Consider the following 24,083-nt stretch of genomic DNA (forward strand, 5'->3'; position numbering starts at 1 on the left):
GAGAGCCAAACAGATTGAGTAGAACAGGGCAGGAAAAACATCAACATCTCTGCATCTTTTTTGAAACCCCATAAGTGCTCATTTGGGATCTGTCAGTGGGAAGCAAATGTTTTAGGAGGAAGGAAAAGACTTTTAGTCTTTGCAGAGGCAACAAGATTTCTGGCAAGGCTTAGAAAGCCTGGACTTGAAGATAAGTAAACTTTTAACAAACATTACAACAAGTTGGCCAGTAGGTGGCCAATTTTGCCTACTGATGTCCAGCATTGGGCAATTTTGCATCGGATAGATTTGTAACTTGCATTATTTAGTAATTTGTGTATTTTGTTGCTATTTGTACTGAATTCTCGTCTGGCAGTACATCTTTTCCTGGTTTATTTAGCTTTACAGTAAGACACGATCAGTCATATTTAATTTTATGCTCATTTAAAGTCATATATAGACACGATACTCAGCTGTATGTACAGATGCTACTTATTTATATAACAATTCAGTTTTAGCAGCCTGCGGCTAAAAAAGCAAAGTGGTTGATTGATGATTAAACTGCAGAAATGCAGTGGATTAGCATATCTTAGAATTGCTTTTGTATACCTCATTAACTTTAACAATGATGTCAACACAGCTCAGTTACACATAGACCTTTTTCCAACGAAGGGATCTGTGTCTTTTGCATGCCTGCTTACTATATAGTCCTGTTTAATAGTTTACAACAACAATCAGTGTGTAGAATGCTCGAGCTGGCCAGAAATTTTGGAACTCCTCCCTTTTATTCAATGTGACGCAAGGACACTGAGCTTAGGAACACAGGAAGACCTGCCTTATAACTGAATCAGGCCGTTCGTCCATCTACCTCAGTAAGGTTAAAACCCCTGGACAGTTAAGTCCAGTCAAAGGCAACTATGGGGTTGGGGCTCTCATCTCACTTTAGGTTGAGTGAGCTGGTGTTTGTCCAAAGACAGCTTTCCGGGTCATGTGGCCAGCATGACTAAACTGCTTCTGCCACAACGGGACATCATGACAGAAGCCAGAGTGCACAGAAACGTCATTTACCCTCCCACAGCAGTGATACCTATTTATCTACTTGCACTGGCGTGCTTTCGAACTGCTAGGTTGGCAGAAGCTGGAACAGAGCAACAGGAGCTCACTCCGTCGTGGGGATTCAAACCGCCGACCTTCCAATCAGCAAGCCTAAGAGACTCAGTGGTTTGGACCACAGCGCCACCTGCGTCCCTTGTCTAGCTCAGTACCCTCATTACCCTGTCTGGAAAGTTGCTCTCCAGGGTTTCAAACAGAGGTCTGCCCCAGCACTAGCTGGAGCTGCTGAGGAAGGCATGCAAAGCAGATGCTCTACCAAATCTATGGTCCTTCCATTCAACATGGCACCACAACGCCATCAAAAGGGGACATGTGGGTCCCTGACCTGCACAACCTAAGAGCATTCAAATACTGGTGCAATGCTCCAGGGCAGCCTCCACCTTGATGCCACCTTGCCACAGAGACACAGCCTATCCTAAACTTGATTGCAATTGCATTCCACACATAATGCCCATGCATTCCACAGACCAACCACCAGCTGCTTACATAGTATTCATGGTGTCCTGGATGCTTTGTATCCAGCTGTTGCGCTCTTCCTTTGAGCTGGCGCGAACTTCCACCATTTCTGGGTCCTTCCCTCCCATGCTGATAAGAAACAAACCCTTCTCCTCATGGGCTACTTCTCGGACAATCAGCTTCTTCAGAGATATCACTGTGGATTTTTGATCCTTTGGGGAAGAGAAAGCAAAACAAATCAATCAGCTTTCAATCGGATGCAGCCTGACAGGCCTCCTACTTTTCTATCTTAACCACTACAAGCCCTAACCAATGGATTATTTAATACATATCCCCATCTAAAGTACTTCAGTTTAAACACACACACAGAGGTGCAGGGAGCTTCTCAAGCCTGCAGCCAATCTTTTGTTTTTGTTTTATTAAAGATTTTCTTGTTTTACAGAAGTATGTGTAATGTCTCTCGTATTTTTTTCCATGTAACATTTTTACCTGCAGCCAATCTTAGATGCTGTGGCGAATGAAAGCAAGCGACTTACTATTTTTTTTAACTGATTTTAATTCATTTTGCTACATCAAACATTAAAACAAACGAAAGAAACATACATAATACATATGCACAAAAAAGAAATACATAAAAAAGAGAAATAATAAAAAAAAAACAAAAGAAAAAAAGTCTCCTAACATAAGATACCAACAAATCAACTTACATTTACTAAATAACACACAACACTAATTGACTTCCCTTCATCTCGGTTTCAGAATATATTATATGATTTTTTATCTGCAGTTTCTTTTCCTCAAAAAACTCTTTACATCACAAGTGTTACATCACACCTACTGTGATTTTTAGATTTTTTTACCTCTGTTTCCATGTATGTCATAAGTTTATTCCATTCTTTGTTAAACTTTCTGTCTTTTTGATTTCTTATTTTCTGTGTCATTTTTGCCAATTCTAAATAATCAAATAGTTTGGATTGCACTCGTTTATAGTTGGGATTTTTGATGTCTTCCAATTCTGCGCTATTAGAGTGGCTGCCAGAACTCTGAGAGCAAGCGACTTACTAAAGCATTTCAGTAGGTTTTAATGGTAGGGAGAATTTGGACTAGGAAAACATCTTGGCTCAACTCTTCACTACTGCTCTGATTTGTCCAACACAAGTCCACCTACTATATAATGAAGCTGCCCTAAATCAGAGTCTAAATGGGGCTCTAGATGTTGGTTTAGATTGGACTCATTGTATAGCCGAGGAGGAGAACCAGTGGCCCTTCAGAAGTTCCTGGAGTCCAGTTCTCAGCCTCTTTGGCCACCGGTCATGCTGGTTGCGGCTAATGGAAACTGGAGCCCAACAACATCTGGGGAGCCACAGATGCCCCATTTGTGTTGCAGAGGGTCCGGAAACTGACTCTCTTAAGCTGTGTGTTGCTTCCTGACAGTATATTTCCTTACTTATACCAACACAGGAACATCATCACAGATTGCCAAATACGTTTCTGCGTCTCTGCAAAGGGTAGGACTGAATGGGAAAGGAGAACAATAAACTTTTGAAACGCACAGTTAGGTAATCAGTACTACATCACTACTGCATGTTATGGCCTTGAGGTCAACTAATGCAATGAAGACTTCTGGGGAACTTAATCGCTTGCTGCAATCTTCTGGCATTTTGGTTGGTTCTAATAAAGACATTGCCCCACTGGGCATTTTGGAGGTCCCCCCCCCTTAAAGATCAAAAGCACCATTGCATTTTATGGGTTTTTGAAAAGATTTTTAAAAACCAGCTTTTTAAAGCCCATTTTGTAATTTCATTTTGTACAGTTCTGCTGTTTTAACGTGCTGCTTTATTCCTGCTTTTCCTTGCTCTTTTAATAATGGTGACCTTTGCCCAGAGGGAAGCAAATGCTTTAATAAAATAGTAATAAATTTGAAAGGTGCTAAGGAAAATGTACACAGAGAAAATAGGAGCCAGGAATTTTTTGACCCCAAACAAATATATTCAGAGGCTGTGTGCCTTTCCTTAAAAATGGTAAAAAGGAGTGAAAGGAGCAGATAATTTTAAAAACAAACAAAAACTAAATACAAGAATCATCTTTGATTCAGTAACTCATTTTTTAGCCAAATGTATATTTATCATTATTATTATTATTATTGATTAGAAAGTACTAAAGATCTTACCAGAGATGCAAACACATATTTCTGGTCCTTTTCCTGAAGAAATATCAGAACATCTGAGAGGAGAACAGCCTGGACTTCTGGCAAAGAAAAACACAATAGACCATGTAAAAACACACAAACACTTGCTCACTTCTAAACTTCAAGTCCTTTGAGAGACCTGGAAGTTTAGGGAAGAGGTGGCTAAGTGGGCAGGAGAGCGCAAATTCTCCTTATTCACAATCAATGCTTTTGTCCTAAGAGGAAAAGGTGTTAAGATACTGTTTTTCCAAGGAGTGGTTTTTGCTGGGTATAACTCTCATTGGCTGCAGGCAGCTCTCCATCCACCCACCTCAAAAGACCAAAGTGTCAGGTCAAGGGGAGTTTCTTCAAAAGTAGTGGCCGCAAGCAGCAAGCTTCTTCCACATGGTGCCACAATGGCAGTGTTTGCAGATCATCATTTTCACTGCACATGAAGTTGAAAAGTGTCCCTGGATTTATTGAAAAAAATCTGGTAACCTTACCCCAGACTGAAGGTGGCACATCCTGGAGCAACTTAGGAGGCAATGGCAAACTTGGTTTCCACAGCCCCCCAGGCTAAACACTATTACAGCTGAATCACGCTGTACAAGAAGCAATTCATTCTTTAGGATCCACCTCTGCTATTCAGATAGTTTCCCAGATGCCATATAACGTGTCCAGCAAGTAGGGTGTACCACCTGGGTTTGTGTGCTGGACGTGGCACCTATCAGAAGCATCACATGGCTGTGCAGGGAAAAAAATAACCCTACAGGTAGCACTGAGAGGGACTTGCTTCTGAAATCCTGGAGAGGCCACTGCCAGTCAGAGTAGACAATACTGAGCTAGTTGGGTCAATGGTGTTTGACTTGGTATAAGGCAGCTTACTATGCAGGGGTGGGGGAAACTGTGGCCCTTCAAATGCTGGTGGGCTCCGACTCCCATCAACCCCAGCTAATAGGGATGACAGCTATTGTTGCTGGACCCCAGCTATTCAGGGATGACAAGAGCTGGGGTCCAGCAACACCTGGGGGTTAACCCTGCATGAAAGTCATCCCCCGAGGCCCTGTTGGTGGGCAGCTACACAGGATGGGACCTTTGCAGCAGTGATATCCAAACTCCCACCCTAGAGAGATTCACCTTGTTTCATCTTGGCTGGGGTTTGGATAGCACATTAAAGCATTGCAGTTGCAAAAGGCTTATGGGGGTCCACTGCTAAGAGATGGTCGCCTCTGCTGCTGCTGCTGCCTTATGCCAATATTGCTGGCTTTATTGGCTGTTATTATGGTCCTGACTTTTCTCTCTCTTTACAACACAACAGTTTTAAAGTACTGATGACATGTCGAGAAGGAATAAAAACATTGTTAGGTTGGAGCTCCCCTGAGACCTACTCTTCAGCATCAAAGAAAGGAAATTAAGAACAAGATCAGCGGAAGACAAAGTAAAGTGTATGTATAAATATGAAGAAGACTTGCAGAAGGGACCTGGAAAAGAGTTAAGAGCCTCGGACAGAAGATCACCAGGTTGATGGACTATATGGAATTGACGGAAATGACTGGCAGAATCCGAGACCAGGGAGAAGAGACGGTGGAAGAAGATTGGAAAAAGTTTAAAGTTTATTTATAGAAATAGGGAAAAATTAATGAGTGTTAGAAAAATGTTGGAATGAAATTATATGGCCTTAGTAGAAGTGTTATAAGGAGTTAAGCATAAATAAGTATTATAGTATTAATGGAAATAAGGCTAAAATAAGTTAAGATATTTATATGACAGAAAATAGTGAAAGATGGAAAGGATTTGCTGAAACAATAGAAGTGGAATACAAAAAGGGAGGTGAGAGGAAGTCGATGAAACAAGGGAATGAAAGATAAGGCATTGAAATGGTATGATGTATGTTTTTAAATTGTTTTTGTTCTGTTTTGTTTAGTTTAATGCGTCAATGTTGTGTGGTGCATTGTTTATATATTGTATCGTATTGTTTTTTTTCTTTTGTTTTTCTTCTTCTTTTTTCTCCTTTTCTTTTTCTTCTTGTTTGTAAGATTTAAAAGTAATAAATATTATTTAACAACAGTTTTAAAGTACTGTAGGCCTTTGGAAATCCACTGAGGAAAATGCAGGGCACACATTTTTAAATAAGCAGCTGTGCTTAAGCAATCTAGGAATTTAAAAGACTGTCCCAATGTGGACACCGTGGAGGGTCCAACAAATTACACCTTTATCCAATATGCAGGGACAGGAAGGGAATACAGACGGCAGGGCTCACTTACCTTTCAGTTTGCTGGCTGCATTTCTCAGGGAGATGGGCCCGTCCCGGACAAACTTCCTGCGCCGCAGGTCCTCTCTGGCGAACATTTGCCCGCTCTTCATTCTCATGATAGACTTGCTGTCCGTCCGGGTGTAGATTTCATTGAGGCGCATCTTCTTCTCGTAGTTGCTGACTTTGCTGTTCACAGCAGTGATTACTTCCTTCACCAGGTTTAGGGACAGCACCAAATCTTGATGTTCCTCGTCGTTTTCTTAAAACACAAGGAGACCCATCTTTCAGTTCTCGCTTAATTCTTTTCGTCCAGCTCTTGAGCTTAGCTGACTTCTCTTCCGTTCCCTTTCCCTGACCCTCCCAGCTATTTGCTGAGCACACATTTGACAGTGACACTTAGATCTTTCTCAAGGTGACAATTCATGAAGACATGAGGTGGGGAACCTTGGGGATTAGGGTCGAATGGAGCCCTCCAACCCTCTCTGGCCTTCAAACTCTCCCCTGGCTAAACTGTTCAACTGTTTTTTGGCTCTTGCTTGCCTTGCTTGTAGGGGTGTGGAGAGACAAGATAACTGTATGGAGGTAAAATTAGCATCGTGATACAGTACAAGTGCCTAAACTGGGATCATTGCCAGAAGAGGCATGAAGAATCAGCAGACCCACACTTGTGCAATTGAACTAAACAGAAACAACTTAGAAGAATGAGGGTTTCAGAAGCCGCAGGACCATTTCCATGAAATGGAGGCTGCTGTAGAGACAGCTTTCTTTTACCTAGAATATATCCTAAGACAACAGTCTCTCAGCAAGCAAGCACAAAGGGATGCTAAAATGTTTTGCACTGGGTGCTTTCTATGCCACAAGCCCAATTATAAAATGCCAAGGTTTCTGAGGTCCATATCGCCATTTACTCACCAAGGTGGAAAATGGCAGCTTTTCTCCTACCTTTGGTATGCTGCAGTATTCTTTGTAGCAGCACAGGATATTTGGTGATCCTCTGTGTTACTAGCAAGATGCACTCAGGAATGCCCAGACGCCTCACCACAGAGCTGCTCATCTTTTTCTAGAGAAAGAAGAATGAAATGAAAGATAAAGGGTACACTCCTCACCATTAGCCGCCTGCTGCTGCTGCTGCTGCTGCTGAGCGGTTATTCTTTGCAAACTATCCCTACCTCACCCCACTTTGATCACACACACATATTCTGCCTAGAAACTGGATACTAGAAGCCCAGGGTTAAATATCTGGAGGGCCACAGGCTCCCTATCCTTGCGATATGTGGTTGACTTTGGTGAAAGAATCTGGATTTTTAAGGAGGAAGCACAATATACAAGAAACTTCACCTGCATGCTTCTTCCCCCTATTCCCTACCCCACCTCTATACAAGAGAACATTTGCAAAACACCGGTGTTACCTTGATGAATGCTTGAAACCGTTTCTCCTTGGAATGAAGGTCTTTAAAATAATTCACTGCCTCATTGTGGTGCCCGCAGAACTTGCCGTAGGTTTTCTTCATTTTCTCAGCATTCTCCCCAGAAAACTGCCAGAAGTTAAAACATATGTTAAGAGTTTGCCAGTAGTCTCCCCAAGTGGGTCCCAAGTGGGTCAGGCAACCTAATCATCAGCCACTCACTCAGTTGAGACATCACAGCAGACCGTGGTTTGTGCTAAACATCCCAGCACTTTTTGTGGGAAAATGAAAGTGGTGGCTCTCACGGTGGTATTAATGCTTTTATTCGTTTATAGTTGTTTACTTATATCCCACTTTTCACCATCTTATGTCTCAGAGTGTCTTACAACTATAAAAATCCCATAAATTAAGCCTTAGAAATTTAATCTCTTGGAAATTTAAAGGAAGAACATCCATGATGCAAAAGCCTTCACAAATAAAATGGTTTTAACCAGACACCTGGAACTTAGCAGGGACAGGGCCTGTCTGACTTCTAGAGGGAGGAAGTTTGACAGAACTGGGCCCACAGCACTGAATACATCACTTCCTATTGATGCAAAGCTGTGTTTCTGATCCATGGGAGACCACTAATAGTGCCCCTTCCCCTGATGATGTCAGTGATCAACTTGGGACAATTTTGCATAATATTAAGGGTTACAGTTTTGTTTTTTAAAGCCCCTTTTACACATTTAGGGTCATAACTGGACCTCAGAGAGCTATGAATTATGCAATCTGACTTCCCTGAGGTTGTGCCCCTTCTTCAGTAAACATGCCGTTCCTTCTGTTGTGCTTCAGTTCTGCTCCCATTGTGGTTTTGTTGCTGCGTGTTTTTCCATTGGATTCACTAAAAGGGCTATCTGACTCCAATCAAGTGAATGTTTAAAATAATCTCAAAATAAATAATGTAAGTGTCAATCATTATGCATCACGGTACAGAATCATTTGGGGCGCTCCGCAGAGATGCTGTAAGGAATCGAATAGGTCTGCTTGCCAAAGCAAATACTGCGTTTGACTTCACTAGAGCGGCTGGATCCTGCCTCAAGCCCTACTGAGCAGGATTTGCAGCGACGTGGGGGCTGTAGGACCTGATATACCTATTTGCTCCTGCTCACACCTGGCAGAATAAATTGTGCAAAACAGACACTTAATTTGCTAACAGAGGCTGCAGAATTCTGCCATTCCTCACGCAGAATCATGGCTTTTAGTTCGCTGCATGTGCAACCCAGATTAGGCGGACTGAAACACAGGCTCTGTGCCCTGCGCTGCCCTCAGATACACTTCCCAGTGCTTACTTGGTTCACAAGGATGTCCCCTATCCTCTTGATGACAAAATTCTTCTCGCTTCTGTCCGCCAGCGACTCCTTCTTCCTCTCCAGAATCCGCTGGAAGAACTGGGTGTGGATGTTTAGCAAGTCATCCAAGCAAGGGAAGACTTTTTCCACCATCTGCTGCTCATACTGCAATTCCTGCACCATTCCTCTGCTGTACACGTCACTCATGATCTTCAAGGTGCGGACGTGGTGCATTTCCGTCTGCATCAGTTCTGAAGAAGAACAGAGAGGGGTGAAGGCAAGACAGACACAGGGGAAGTTAGCAGAGAAGGGCTTGGCAAAGCAGAGAAAAGCCACAAAATGTAGCACTGGCCATTACAACTTTTTCCAGCCTGAGGGCCACAGTCCCCTCTAGGCAAGTTTCCAGTGGCCACATGACAGCAATGGGCCAGAAGCAAAAGAGCAACTCATGCGAATTTTGCTTTTATATAGTAGGCTAGTTAACTACACAAGGTGCTGCCCTCCAGGTGTTGTCTGACCACAACTCCCATCATTCCTGACCACTGGCCATGCTGGCCGGGGCTGATGGGAATTGTAGTCTAGAAACGTTCAAATGGCATCACATTGGTATCCCCTCTATAATATACCTTTTTCTACCCTCCATCCAAACAAGAATGAAGAATCATCTGAGTTTAAGGGCACATTCAACATAGGTGATAATACTCAAAGGCATTGCAAAGCAGGACTAGTTAGGAGTGTGTCCACAGAGTGCGAAGAGTCCTGAAGGCCAGATAAAAAAAGGCTTGGAGGGCCACATCTGCCTCTATAGCTAGAGGTTCCCCATCCCTGGGTCACAGAACTTGGCTCTCGAAGCATCTCAGCTCAGGACGTTCCTATACTTGAAATCATAGAATCATAGAGTTGGAAGAGACCACAAGGGCCATTGAGTCCAACCCCCTGCCAAGCAGGCAACACCATCAGAACTTTCTTGAGGCAGTTCACAGACAATATAAAAGGCAACAAGAATCTACAAAGAATACATACATCAAACAGTAGCAACGTGATAAAACAGGACAGCAAAACAAACAACAGAATCTTAAAAGGATGAATTCTAGAAGAAAAAGAAAACACCAAGGGGGGGGGGAATGCCTTCTGAAATAATGAATGAGATTGGGGGAAAGGGGTTTCAGTCGCCTCTATACTACCTTGTCCCTTCCTGGGATTAGCAGAAGAAATAAATGTAAAAAAAGAGAAATCACACACTTTTGCTAATGTACGAAGGTTGCAGAATTTTGTCTCTGTGCTTGCAGAATTTTGATCGTCTTAGCATTAAATTGTGACGCTCACCATAAATGACATCTTGCCGCTTCACAACATCCTTCTTTTGTTGCCGGAGAAACTTGGCATCTACAACTTGACTCCAGGACTGGGCTTCCAGCTGCTTTGAGTCTGTTTCGAAATCTCCCATGAGCTGGCCTTCATTCATATCTGCACCTGGGTAGTGGAGAGAGGAAATCTGAATGACAAATGCTCCTAGCATTTTTATCCCCAAGTTTGCTGAGCTGCAGGGTTGATGCTTTTATCAAGCCATGTGCTACAAAATTTAGTATTGGCTTCCAGCTGTTGGTGTCTCATCAGATGACAACCCAAATTTAGGATCACCTGTCCAGGAAGCCTAAGGATTGCAGAATTCATAGAACCTCCTTGAAGACATGTCAGAATCTGAGTTAGAGGATCCTGAACTTTGGAAGAGCAACTCAGACCTTTTAGGTGGGGAACTTCAGACAATCAAATCCTGGCTTAATAAGCCAGGATGTGCTTGACCCTCTGTGCTTCCTCATACAGCCCCTTCATGCAAGAGAGGAAGCTGGAAACTATGGTTCAAGGATTCAAAAAACCACACAAAAAACCCAAGAGCTGGAAGCCAGCTTTAGATCACAGCTTCATAGGCCAGTTCACACATAAAGGAAAAGTGCAGCTCCCTAATTTGCTTCCCCACTTCCATGAACAGAAGAGCCAAGTGGGAGCAAAGGAGTAACATGGCTGCCCAGAGCTCACAAATATTCTGGCTTACTGAGTCAGGATTTGAGCACATGAACTTGTTCCACCCACCACCCAGAAGCGGTTCAGCACAATGAAAATGTACTAGATTGGCTCTGTCAGTGCTTTCGCCTCACTCTTCTCAACACCTTGACCTGCTCTCTCCTAGTAAGTAACAGAGACCCATCTGCAAGGAAGCTAGCATTGAGGCTCTGTCCTCTCCACTCCCACCCACCCCCAGCAAGTTCTTTCTGCCGGTGGCTTGCTTATCTTCCACTGGGGAAGACAAGAGCACCACCGAGGCCATTCCAATGCACCACTTACAATTTAGTGCACTTTAGTTCAAGAGGCAAGGCTTTGGGAGGCATCAGGCCCTGCCTAGGGATGTAAGGACTCAACCGAGGACACAGCAGAGTCAGCAAGCATTTTGCGACTTCCCTGGGAACTCTCCCGCCAGAGTCCAGGCCTCTATTAGGTCTCTAAAATCTGCACTCAGTCTCTTCAGCTGAATTGCTCCTACTGAAGCTTACTCTCCTTCAGCTTAACACCCCAGGGGCTTGGAAGTTAACCAAACAAGGAGAGCTACAGCCATTGTTTCCATTTATGTGTTACCAATATGGGAAGCATGATTATGTGAATTGGACTGGAGAAGTAACTAGTAGAGATGAACAGAGGAAGGAAGGGTGGTGCATTTTACAGGGCAAGAGGAACCTCCCCAAGCAATATCACACCCACCCAAGCAATAATTTTGGGGGAAGGGTCTTTTTTATCCCATTCTGAGTGCAGGCAAGAAGGAATACCCTCAGTGTGGTTTGAGTTCATGATGCTGTTGCACATTAAAATCTGACTGGCTAAAGGTTGCTTTGATGTGTTTATCACATTACCGAGCATTGAGATGATCGTTTGTAGAACCATTAAACTCCATTCGGGTAACCATGTAATTATTTTACCCCCCTTTTGTTTTTCAAAAGTCTTCCATAAGTTACTTGGTAGTTAATGCTTAGTAAATCCACAATTACAGTGTATATCTCCAAGAGCGAACCATTTATGTAATGACATGTAATTGCATTGTAATTAAGGTGCAATTTATCCGCCTTTGTTTACTCTGGTGAAATTAACAGAATGGTTGAAAGGGGCTCTGCGAAGCCTGCAAATTCGAGCTATGAAAGCAATTAACAGATGAGCCTGGAGCCGAGGATTATCCAGCATAGCAGCACATCGCACAGCAAGCGAGAGCAGAAAACTGCTTACTTGTCCTCTGAATACAATTTTAGAAAAAATTATCTGCTACCAAAGCAGCCACTGCTCACTGCTGATTGAAAGGACACCATTCTGTGTGTCTTAGCTGTGCCTAGCTAAAATGAATTAACGGATGGGCTATGTCCTGGTGCACAAAGAAATTTGGTTTCCAGGTCCAAAACAACCTACGCATAGATTGAACAGAAAAAGTAATCATTTGATTTGGGAACTATGAAAAGATAGCAGGCCACATAGTGGCAGCAGTCACATACTAACCCAAACCACGTGTGGTCTCCCGAGGATGAGATTGTAGCCACTCTTCTCCCTCATCCTTTTAGCTTAGTAAGTTGCAGCAACTAAGCCAAGGTTTAGTTTAGCACACTTTTCAAATCTGTGATTGTGGTTAAGATCTCTCCCCCTTATCCACAATCTGGAGTGAAGGTTTGGCTTGTGACTTTTAGGCTGTGGTTAAGAAGGAAAATGCTAAACCATGATCCTGGGCTCAGGTGACTTAGTACTGTATTCACTCGAGTCTAATGAGCCATCAAATCTAATGCACACCTCAGTTTTCAGAACCTTGAAACGAAACAAAAAAAGGATTTGCTGGTGAATGTAAATGTGCTGTCGAATCTAATGCACACCTTAATTTTCTCTATGTAATTTGGCCAAAAAAAGGTGGGCGTTAGATTTGAGTAAATACGGTAAATCAAACCTTGGCTTAGCTGCCTTGCTGTGATTAAAAAAAACCAGGAAGGAGCAAAGTGGGTGCAGTGCCTCTCCAGGAATAAGCACTGGATCACCATGACATGCAAACCAGACCGGTATATAAGAGTGTGAGAATTGTATTATAAAAGTGAAACCCCTAATCATAATTGCTAGCCGCAATTAAATTTGGAGCCTAGTTCTAACTGAGGCAATAATCTTGTGTCTAGGCTGTAGCACCGGATGCTATTTGGCTATTTGTCAGTCGTCCCCCCAAAAAAGCTCAACAACTCCAGTCAATCCTCCCACACCCACACTGGGAGTAGATCACAGTCTCTTGGGAGTTGGACAAACCTGCAATAATATATTTGCACATAGTAAAACTAGTCCATCAGGAGGCAGTCTACAATAGACCTAATTTGATTTGGTGGATGTTTTCAAGGACATTTTGTACACATAGGAAGCTTCAAACCATCACCACTTGCAGTTGAATCTTGCTTGCTGATTTCAGCCACTGTGAGCACAGGATGCTGGACTAGAAGGGCCATTGGCCTGATCCAGCAGGCTCTTCTTAGGATCACTACTTGAGCCTGTTTTACTGCTGCCACTTACCTTCATCTGTTAATGACTCCATGGATTCGTTTACCCGGCTTATTTTATTCAAGGAGTCCGTTGACTGGGAGAGGAACTTCCATGAAAGTATGTTTTCATCATTCCCAACTCTGGAGGAACAAAGAGGCAGAAAAGAACAGGCCATTCAGAATTTTACCTTTGCTGGACAGCTGACTCAGGAAACCTGGGTCTCCACTGAAGAATGCAGGGAGGGTGCGATATGAGATGGGGAAGGGGCAGCTGCCTCCCTCTTCTCCCCTGCAACCCCCATTCCTCCAATAGCATGCTAGCTAGGATTGATGAGAGATGCATTCTAGTAAACCCTAGAGGAGGAGCACAGGTTCCCCATCCATACTTTAAATCATCTCACCATACGAAGATGCAAACCTCCACTCAACACACCAGGTTGTCTTACAAGGGTGAGGAACCTTTTTGGCTTGGTGGGCCATATTGTTGTCGTCCCCATCCTCATGGACCAACGTTGACAGGTGGACAGGGCAAACCTCCTGTTAATCACCTGACATTATGACACCAAGTAACCGATAGCTGGGTTGTCCTACCCATCTGTCAAAGTCCTTTGCACAATGTTTGGGACCAGCCGCATAAGAGGCTTTCTGCAGGGACCAGCTCTGTGCGAGAGAGTTCCCCCATGGGTGATTATGTTGTGTAGTCTATCCAGCCGTGTCTCTACCTACCCCCTACATATAATGGTACACAGAGACATATAGCAACAGGTAGACAGGGTTGGGCAGAAATCCATGCTGGGTCAAATATGGCCCATTGCCTGTAGCTTCTCCACCCCAAAGTGAAACCATGTACAGAGGAGTAAAACTACTGATTCATCTAGGCAGCCGCTCTCCACTCTGATTCGCATCAGTTCTCCAGAGTTTCAGGCAGGGTTCTCTTGCAGCCCTGCCACTTAAAATCCTTCCAATTGCAAAATAATAATAACCAGGAACTAAGCCTGGGATTTTCTTCACATGCACTTATTAGCGCCAAATGTACCTGCCCAGAAAGAATGACCCTTACCCAGCAATGTTCTGGATGGAGACACTTTTCGAAAGGGAAGGGTTATGCTGGGATCGCCTGCTATTGAACATGGAGGTCACGGTGTTCTCATCAGGGGCTAGAATCGCAGATCGAGGTCTCTCCTTTGGCTGAGAGGCTGCAAAGGGGGACATATTGTCATCATCTCTTTAGTTACAGTCAACAGGCCTGTGAGAATTTTATAACAACTGACAATAACGTGAATAAAAATACACATCAGTACAAGTGAAAAACACAGAATTAAACAACACACACACACACGGCAATCACGAGTGGTATAAGAAGAACAGACATAACTACAAAGCTTTGCAGCTGCATTTTCAGCACAACGTTCAGAATTCATGCACCACCAAGGTAAGAAAAGAAAAAGATATGATGGAAAAGTCCTACTCCAGAGTAGACCAGCTGAAATTAATGAGCCTATGTTCGTAATGTGACTAGCACTAGCTACCACCTTATACTCTGCTCATGATCTTAAAGCACATACAACCTGTTCTATGCCATAATTACAAAAAGAGAAGGGAAAAAAGCCCCGGTGCCAACTTTTGAGGTGCTGCAGCGAGAAGTAAAGAAGGAAGAAAAAAAAGGTACTCACGCTTATTTCTCATAATTACTGTAGGTAACGAGGAAGTATCATTGACTAGAAGGCCTCCTCCTTTCTGGAGATGGAAAGAATAAAGAGAACAAATGAATTGCTACTCTGCATTAGAAACAATTTGTTGAAGGAGCTTAAAACATACACAGGCACCTCCACATTTACCCTTAAAACGTGACACAGCCAACCTGTTAGTATTCTGAAGACTTCTGTTTCATTCCAGCAGCCCTTTTAACTGAATTCTGCTTCTATAGGTTAAGTGGATTTTTAGTCTTTTGTATTGTACTTTTGAAAATTGCTTGAGACGCCTCTGCAGTTAAGCGGTATATAAAGCAACAGAATAAATATGTCCAACCATGGTTTGCTTTGTGCAAGCTAATCATGATGATGAACCAAAGTTTGTTCTCACATATGCAAGAACCAGGGCTAGAAACCAATGTATGAACTGCCCCCAGTATGAACTGATACGGACCCTGAAATCCTCATCTAAGGCTTCTCTCCATGTGCCCAGTCTATGGGAGGTCTGGAGAGCAGCAAAACAAGAACAGGCATTTTCAATGGTGGCTCCCTGCTTGTGGAATGCTATTCCAGAGAGGCTCGCCTGGCGCTATCATTACATATTGTGGTTTTAACTTTTTGCATGTCTTACATTATGGTTGTAAATCTCTTAGGGATTTGTAAACCACTTTGTAAAAAATAACCAAACAAACCTCAAAGTGGTTTACAATCAAGAAGTACAAAAAATTATCTACCTGTCTTTAGGTGACAGGCAAATACAATTTCTCCTAGACCTCTGACTTTTAATTATCTGCTGTCTTCTTAAGGGAATGCAATGTTTAAGTCCTGCCTTTTCAAAATGGGAATGAGGTTTATACTTTTCTCTGTTTAAACTGGTTTTCATAGAATCATAGAATCATAGAGTTGGAAGAGACCACAAGGGCCATCGAGTCCAACCCCCTGCCAAGCAGGAAACACCATCAGAGCACTCCTGACATATGGTTGTCAAGCCTCTGCTTAAAGACCTCCAAAGGAGGAGACTCCACCACACTCCTTGGCAGCAAATTCCACTGTCAAACAGCTCTTACTGTCAGGAAGTTCTTCCTAATGTTTAGGTGGAATCTTCTTTCTTGTAGTTTGGAACCATTGCTCCGTGTCCGCTTCTCTGGAGCAGCAGAAAACAACCTTTCTCCTTCCTCTATGTGACATCCTTTTATATATTTGAACATGGCTATCCTATCACCCCTTAACCTCCTCTTCTCCAGGCTAAACATGCCCAGCTCCCTTAGCCGTTCTTCATAAGGCATCGTTTCCAGGCCTTTGACCATTTTGGTTGCCCTCCTCTGGACACATTCCAGTTTGTCAGTGTCCTTCTTGAACTGTGGTGCCCAGAACTGGACACAGTACTCCAGGTGAGGTCTGACCAGAGCAGAATACAGTGGCACTATTACTTCCCTTGATCTAGATGCAATACTCCTATTGATGCAGCCCAGAATTGCATTGGCTTTTTTAGCTGCTGCGTCACACTGTTGGCTCATGTCAAGTTTGTGGTCAACCACAAACTTTAATGTATGTTTAATGTATGGTTTTAATGTATGTTTGTTTATTCTTGTAGGTCACTTTGAGTTCCGCAGTAGAAAAAAAAAATACTGAATAAACAAACATTTAAAAACAGCAGAAGATGTGAAATTTTTCAAAACAGAGAAAACCTGCTCTTCTAAAAAGCAGTGGTCTGTGCTCCAGACATCCTGGTCGTATTACTATCATACGATTTCTAGGCACAAACAGAAATTTTTTGATAATTGTCCTTTTTTTGCACAAAAGGAAACAAGATCATTCTTACCTTCATTTTGGCTTTGGCACAAGCAACCACACTCTCCTTGCAGTTTTTATGGACCAGAATACCACAACCTGTGTAAAATGAAGGGCAGCAGCACATGTCAGTATTTGCCTAGTTTCTTGTGATGGTCTTCAGAGTTTAACAATTCAGACCTCCTTAGGTGCCCAGCAGCCATTGGGACAGCTAAAATTTGCTTTCTTTCATGTTAATTATTTATGCCACCAGAAAGAAAGACTGACTCCTCCTAGCATCCTGCCACCAAATCTTCCAACTTTAAAATGCAGAAGAATGGGGAAATATCAAGTTCAGTGGGAAATGAGATGTAAAAGAAAGCCAATGGACCAACATCAAAGTAAATAGAGACATTCTCCTTTCTCCCTTCCCAGTAAAGGAACCCTTTGCAATTTGTAAGTACCCAAAACTCACTTCCCATTCCTTCCTCTACAGAACTCACAAGGAGCACTGGTCTTGCTATACATACGCCCTATGCCATCACACCTGGGCTTGCCATCATAGAGAATTTATGATAAAACAGCTACAGCCAATCTGGCTCCTGGGCAAGATGAGCACTTATGGGAGCTGTTATCTGTCCAAACTAGCTGCCTAACTCAGCTATGTTTTTCCATTTCTGCTCTGAGCTTCTTGGGGGAGAGAAATGTTATGTGTTGTCACAGAGCATCAGAATAAGTTGTCAACTCTTCCCATCACAAGCCCTACGGTGCTACGTTATGCATACAAGACTTTGGGGGTGGGTGCGAAGAAAGCCGAGCTACTTTCGTTTCTCATAATCCTCGTCATCGCCACAGTCAATACTGGTTGGGCAAAGAAAAACGTCTAATCGGTTAACCTTTGCATTTTCACCTGAGTCAATAGCAACAAACCAGCAACTTCAGGTTCTCAGACGAGGAAATGCCCCATGGAGATAACGTGGCTCAGTTTTGACATTGCACACGTTAGGCGATTATGCAAAGGAAAATACTGAATTGCGTCACAACCTGTGAGTCAGGTATAGATCCCCCAACCCAATGTCCGTTTAACAGATAGCTTTGTTTTATTTATTTATTTTGCTCAAAAGCCTCACTTGAACCCAAACCCATTTTGATTAAGGGCTCACAGCACATGCTGACTTTAAAAGCCCTGGCGCCAGGGTCAGAATTCTTAGGTTTTAAAAGGGACTATACAAGGAATATTCTATTCCCCTTCTGAACACCTCCTCCCCCAGGAAACTAACATGTTAGATGTAAGGCCATCATTTTCTATCTGGAAACAATAATAATAATTTTGACCTGATTTTTGTGCTATGTTTCCTGGAATGAAAGGAGGAGGGGGGTTGTCTCTGGCTACTTCCGTACACAATGACTTACATTTTTGTATTCACCCACATCACTAAACAGAATTTTACATTCTGAAAGGCATCACACCTTTTGCCCGGTCATGTGAACGAACTAGTAAGCATATAAACTGAAGACCAGAACTACTAGATGTGTGAGAAGTGATTGAAAATGAACGCATTGCAGTCAAGAAGGTCATTAGCAGAGGTATGCAAAATCAGAACAGGAAAGCAAGGATTTTAATGAATACTTCCTTATGAAAATGGTCCTGACTCCAAAACCGATTTTCGTTTTTTGCAATGATGTCATACACCAAAGGGCAAAGGGTTTCAGCCCTCCTGACACTGAACCATTCAAACACCTGATTTCAACTTCAAGGGTGGGGGGACACACACCAGGACTCTAACAAAGAACAGCACCCCCATTTTTATATCCACAACCTTGCAAGCTAAGACTGACTCAAGGTCATCCATTCATTTGAACCCAGATTTCCCTGGTCTAAGTCCAACACTCTCTAACTCCGCCACAGAACACTGGATTTTTTTAAAATGATTTTTTTGTTGTTGTCCTTGTTTCTTTGCTACTGTTTACTTTGTACAACGCTTAGTGCTGGGTGAAGACTGGATTCAAATCTCCCAAATCATCCATGGAGCTCAATGGGTCGGTCACCTTGCGGCCAGTCACCAACTCTCACCCTAACCTACATCACAAGGTTGTTGGGCGGATAACACGTAAGGCAAGATATAAAATAAATAAATTTGGCTTGTTCCTGGTGTTCAAATTGGCCTTATTGTTGGAACCAATTTGGAGTCTATTAAATTGCTCTCTGGGACCAAAATGGCAGCCACTTTTGTTAATTTCACCATCACCCATCTACATTTTGATTGGAAAATAATGCTCCACAGGTCTGTCCGCAATAGAACACAGGGCAGAAAAATGCCACTCACTTGCACAGGCAAAGGAATCCTTGTTAAAAGGCTTCAAGCAGTGGCAACAATGGACAGGCCCCACCGTTGGGGTGGCACTGAAGAGGTGCCCGTTTATCATCTTCTTGTCCTTTTCCTTGGAGTCTTTGTCCTTCTCTTTTGTTTTCTCCTTATCTTTCTCTTTTTCCTAAAAGAAAGAAAGAAAAGAAATGTGTGAGGATGGGAAACCCCAAAGACAATGAGCTCTTTGTTCTGTGTGTGTGTGTGTGTGTGTGTGTGTGTGTGTGTGTATAAGACACTTTTCACCTGAGGGAAAACATATTTGGGAGCCGTATCACTGGACACCACAGGTATTCTCACCTCCCATTCTGTCTCACACCAAGCTCAGTCCTGAGTCACTGGCTGTGGACATTCAGAATGAGGCACATCTGAATCAGCCACATGACCAAGGTTGTAAGTATTTACCTTTGCAAGTGCCTGTGGGCATTCACTCCTGTTAAGATTTTTTACTATTGCACTTTTATTAATTTATGAATCACCTTTCTTTGCGTGTGTCAAGGCAATTTACAAACGTATCATAAAAACAGCTAAACTAGGTGGTAGTTGTTTTTAAGAACAAAAAAACACAAGCTAGGTTTAAACGCAACACAAAGCAAACATCTACAGGAGAGATATTTTCATCTAGCTGGAAAAGCCTGTTGAAAGAAAAGTGTGTGTGTGTGTAATTAAATGTTTCAAACATTTTCACAGTAACCTTCCAATCAAACAATTACATTATTTCATGACACAGATAGGTAGCCGTGTTGGTCTGCCATAGTCAAAACAAAACAAATTCCTTCCAGTAGCACCTTAAAGACCAACTAAGTCAGTTCTTGGTATGAGCTTTCGTGTGCATGCACACTTCTTCAGATACACAGTGTATCTGAAGAAGTGTGCATGCACACGAAAGCTCATACCAAGCTTTCTCATACCAAGAACTGACTTAGTTGGTCTTTAAGGTGCTACTGGAAGGAATTTGTTTTGTTTTGATTATTTCATGAGTTGACTTCCCACTCTCACCTCCACTGTGCTTTTGTTCAAACCTTTTCTTCTGCATTTTATCTTTATCTACAACCAAAATCACGATTATCTTGTCGTTTTTCTTCCACTTGCTTTTATCTTGAATCCCACTCACAATTTCATTTGACTCTAATGCTTTTTTAAGTAGTCCACGAAAGACCTCCATTCCAAAGAAAAATGTTTTTAATTGCTTCTGGAAAGCACAAATAGTGGGTGCCTATCACAGTGATAGCCACCAACTTAGATGGTTTTTTTGTTTTGAGATTAGATAAATTAATGCAGGATAAGGCTATCAGTGGTTGTTTAGCCACAGGGCAATGGTCTACCTCCACTGTCAGAGGTAAGGCATTATTGCCTCTGAATACCTGACCATCAAAAGTGGGAAGAGTACTACTGGACTCAACTCCTTCTTTTGCGTTTCCCATGGGTATCCAATTGGTTAGTGTAAGAACAGGATGCTGGGATAGGTGGACCCAATTTGGTCTGATTCAGCAGTCTCCTTATTATGTTCTTATGACTGATGAACTCGGTCATATTTAGTATGAATCGGCAGATATTTATGGCACTTGTCAAGCCACAGACCTCTAATAGTATTTCGGAGGGCAAAAGATGATTTGCAAGTCTGTTTAATTCTATCCGTTCCAAGCAGCTGCCCGAGCGGCAGCAACACAGTTAACTGCAGGAGGGAAGCTGAAAGGGTTGGCAGCGATAGCAGAACGGCTACAAAAATTACGGCAAGCCCTGCAGTCTTCAGGAGGAAAAGCTCTGAGCCCCCTGGATGACACATGCAAATCTTGGTAACTTGCTACCTAATTCTGCATCTCCGTGTCTCTCTGAATTCAATCCTAAGTGTCTCGAGGAGCACAGCGCATACCTACAATTCTGACTGTAACCCCTGAGGGAAGTCTTATCAGCCTCATTTCACGCACTACATTCCAAAGCGAGAATGCAAATTTATACAGCTGTAGCAAGCGATCCTTCTTTCAACCAGGCCTATCTGAAGCATCAATCCTTCTGTAAACACACTTTCTCGGAAGTAAGCACCACTGAATTTTGTGAGACTTACTTTCAAGTAAACATGAGCAGGGTTGGGCTGCTTGTCTGCTGTGGCTTCAATAGGTGTTTTATCCTGAGCCTAAGTTTGCTACCCTGATTCCAAGGATGCAATGACTTGGGAGAGTAGTGGAGGCTACTAAGCAAAGATGTGGCCTTAAACCTAGGGTAGCCTGCGTAATGCCTCCAGATGTTGCTAGACTGCAACTCCCACCATCCCTGGCCATTAGAAAATAAAAGTATTATTATTATTATTATTATTATTATTATTATTATTATTATTATTTATTACTTATACCCCACCCATCTGGCTGGGTTTCCCTAGCCTCTCTGGGCAGCTCCCAACAGAATATTAAAAACACAATAAAACAGTAAACAGTAAAAACTTCCCTAAATTAGACCATGCTGACTGGCTGATGGGAGCCTGTCAGTTTCCAGACTGCACCATGTTGGCTACCCTCACGCCAAACACATTGCCAAGAGTTGCTGAAAACTACACTCGCTGTCAAGCCGGTTTCAATCCGAAACTTACATCTTTTCTGAAACCACGGAACCTTTCGTTACTATTGAACTCCTATCAATGATACAAATCATGAATTTTAATCTGGGAGAGACATTGCTGGGTGAAGAATGTAGCACCCCCTTCCCCCAAATAAATCACTGGAACAAAGAACAACTACACTGGGCACTGCTGCTTTAAAATATTCAGCAGCATCAGGAACATTGAGGACTAGGAATTTACAACGTTGCCATTCTCAGGATTCAAATGAGATCCTTCGGTCTGCAAAAACAAGTTGGAGCAAAAGGAAACACACTTTCACCCCACAAGTAACAGTGATGAGGAAGAAATTTTGCTCTTTTTTGAATCTGCCTTTCGCACACCTTGTGTCCCTTCCCTCCCCCCCCCCCCCCGGCAACATGATCTGCACACAGCGTTTGAGGAACTTTAATCTCACTCTCAAGCAGCCCTTCTGCTAATTTAACCCCATTTGTTTGTTTGTTACACAAGAAAATCTTGAATAAAATCTAATTTTACAAACAGCCCTTCTGCCTCACTGTGTTGAACATGAATCTGTGCTGAACCACGTGGGGTCTCAAAGGCTGGAACTCTCTCTCTCATGCACGCATAACCCCAAAAACCTACACAGAAAAGGCTAGGCTGAAATCCTTGTCTTTGACATGCAAGTTTTGTATGTAAAGGAAATGCTTTTTATAAGGAGAGGCATTCTGTCACGCAGGCCCCCACCTGACTGAAAAGGTACAACCCAGATGGAGGTTTATTGCGTCAGTGAGAACTAGACCCAAGAATGCTGGAAGAAAGTTGCTTGGTGTGGTGGCTAACATCGTGAAATTTACAATTTTACCTTAGTCATGAACTTACTAAATGGCCTGACGACACACACTTCTCTTATCTTCAATGCTTCCTGAACAGAGCAAGCTTGGGCCAGATTAAGCATAGCCATTGGAAAGGTAATATCTTTCTGAACGCCGTTGCTCAGAATCACAAGCAGAGAGTGATGCTGTAGTAGTCAGGTTCTGATTGTGAGCTTCCTACAAGTATCTGGTTGTCCACTGTGAGGACAGAATACAGGCTAGATGGATGGGCCACTGGCCTGATCCAACAGGGCTCTTCTAATGCATTGTAGGAGGTTATTTGGAAAATCCAGGAGGGCCATGATATAGCTCCTAGAGCGTTGGCTGAGACCAGCTTTGAAAGAACATACCAGAACGGTTCTTAAATACTGTCACTGGTTAGCTGCCTGTTTGCTGGTTTAGGACCCAGGTTACCTAAGGACTGTCATCTATGCCTAAATAAACCTGCCCAAGTATTGAGATTATCTTCGGAGGCCTCTGTCCGTCTGAGGTGACATGAGTTGAGACTGAAGAAAGGGCCTTTTCGGTGGTGGCACTACAGTCATGGAACTCTCCCCACAGAGACACATGCCTGGTAATGAATCCTTGGCAAGCAAGGGCCTTTTTATTTGCCAGGGTTTCACAATGTTCCACTGCTTTTAAGTGTTAATGGCTGCTGATCCCTACTGTGTCCTCAAAACAAGCCTGAGAGGTAGTTTGTGTTGGTCACAGGGAGTTTCAGCTGAGGGTCTTCCGGTGAGTTTCATGGCTGAATAGCAATCTGGACCCAGAACTGCCTCGCTCCCCAGCTCTGTACCATACTGGCTCCATATATTGTAACTGCAAAGAACTGTTCTATTCTATACAGTGGTGCCCCGCAAGACGAACGCCTCGCAAGACGGAAAACCCGCTAGACGAAAGGGTTTTACCGTTTTGGAGGCGCTTCGCAAAACGAATTTCCCTATGGGGTTGCTTCGCAGGACAAAAATGTCTTGCGAGTTCCCGCGGTTTCCCCCCGCTTTTTTCGCCCTTTTCCTAAGCCGCTAAGCCGCTTAACAGCTGATCGCTAAAAGCCACTAGACTGCTAATAGCGCTAATCCGCTAAGCCGTCAATGGGCTTGCTTCGCAAGACGAAAAAACCGCTAGACGAAGAGAATCGCAGAACGAATTAATTTCGTCTTGCGAGGCACCACTGTACTTGTAAGATGCCTAATTGGAATGACGGGTGCGATGTCGAATTTTTACAAAAAGCAAACAAACAAAAGAGGGTAAATAACACCAACTTATTGAAGGCAGCTGTTGCAAGGATTACTCAGTTAATATGTTTTGAGATGCTTTGAACGCTCTGAAAAGACTGTGTAAACACTAAGTAGCATTATTGCTTAATCCCTTCTTCTCCTTTTGACATCAAAGAGCACGGACAACTCAAAGAGGCTAACAAGACGCCTACACGCGCAGCATGAATTCTAAGTTTTCTTCTCACCACCTATGGCTCAAGAAGGCTTCTGTGTGAGTCAACAATCTCTCACTTCCAGGACTTTAAGCATCCATTTGTCCATTAAAAAGGTATCTTTTACCTGAGCGCTTTGCTTCTCAGCCAGCAG

The 24,083-nt window shown here is 43.0% G+C and overlaps 1 protein-coding gene across 5 annotated transcripts in view; it reads right to left on the reverse strand.

Moving 5' to 3' along the window:
* The window catches only part of AKAP13 (A-kinase anchoring protein 13), a 248,683-nt gene that overhangs the window by 14,266 nt on the left and 210,334 nt on the right, over positions 1-24,083 (reverse strand). For all 5 annotated transcript variants that reach the window (XM_081838601.1, XM_081838603.1, XM_081838602.1 and 2 more), the window contains 12 exons: positions 19,036-19,201; positions 16,761-16,828; positions 14,921-14,984; positions 14,308-14,443; positions 13,279-13,388; positions 10,033-10,179; positions 8,707-8,957; positions 7,379-7,504; positions 6,912-7,029; positions 5,980-6,228; positions 3,719-3,795; positions 1,579-1,760 (listed from right to left, as the gene is read on the reverse strand). In XM_081838601.1, the coding sequence (XP_081694727.1) occupies positions 1,579-1,760; positions 3,719-3,795; positions 5,980-6,228; positions 6,912-7,029; positions 7,379-7,504; positions 8,707-8,957; positions 10,033-10,179; positions 13,279-13,388; positions 14,308-14,443; positions 14,921-14,984; positions 16,761-16,828; positions 19,036-19,201 (1,694 nt within the window). The remainder of the gene's footprint in view (positions 1-1,578; positions 1,761-3,718; positions 3,796-5,979; positions 6,229-6,911; positions 7,030-7,378; positions 7,505-8,706; positions 8,958-10,032; positions 10,180-13,278; positions 13,389-14,307; positions 14,444-14,920; positions 14,985-16,760; positions 16,829-19,035; positions 19,202-24,083) is intronic.

This window comes from Podarcis erhardii, assembly GCF_964252035.2.
Source record: "Podarcis erhardii genome assembly, chromosome: 14".
NCBI classification, from domain to species: domain Eukaryota; kingdom Metazoa; phylum Chordata; class Lepidosauria; order Squamata; family Lacertidae; genus Podarcis; species Podarcis erhardii.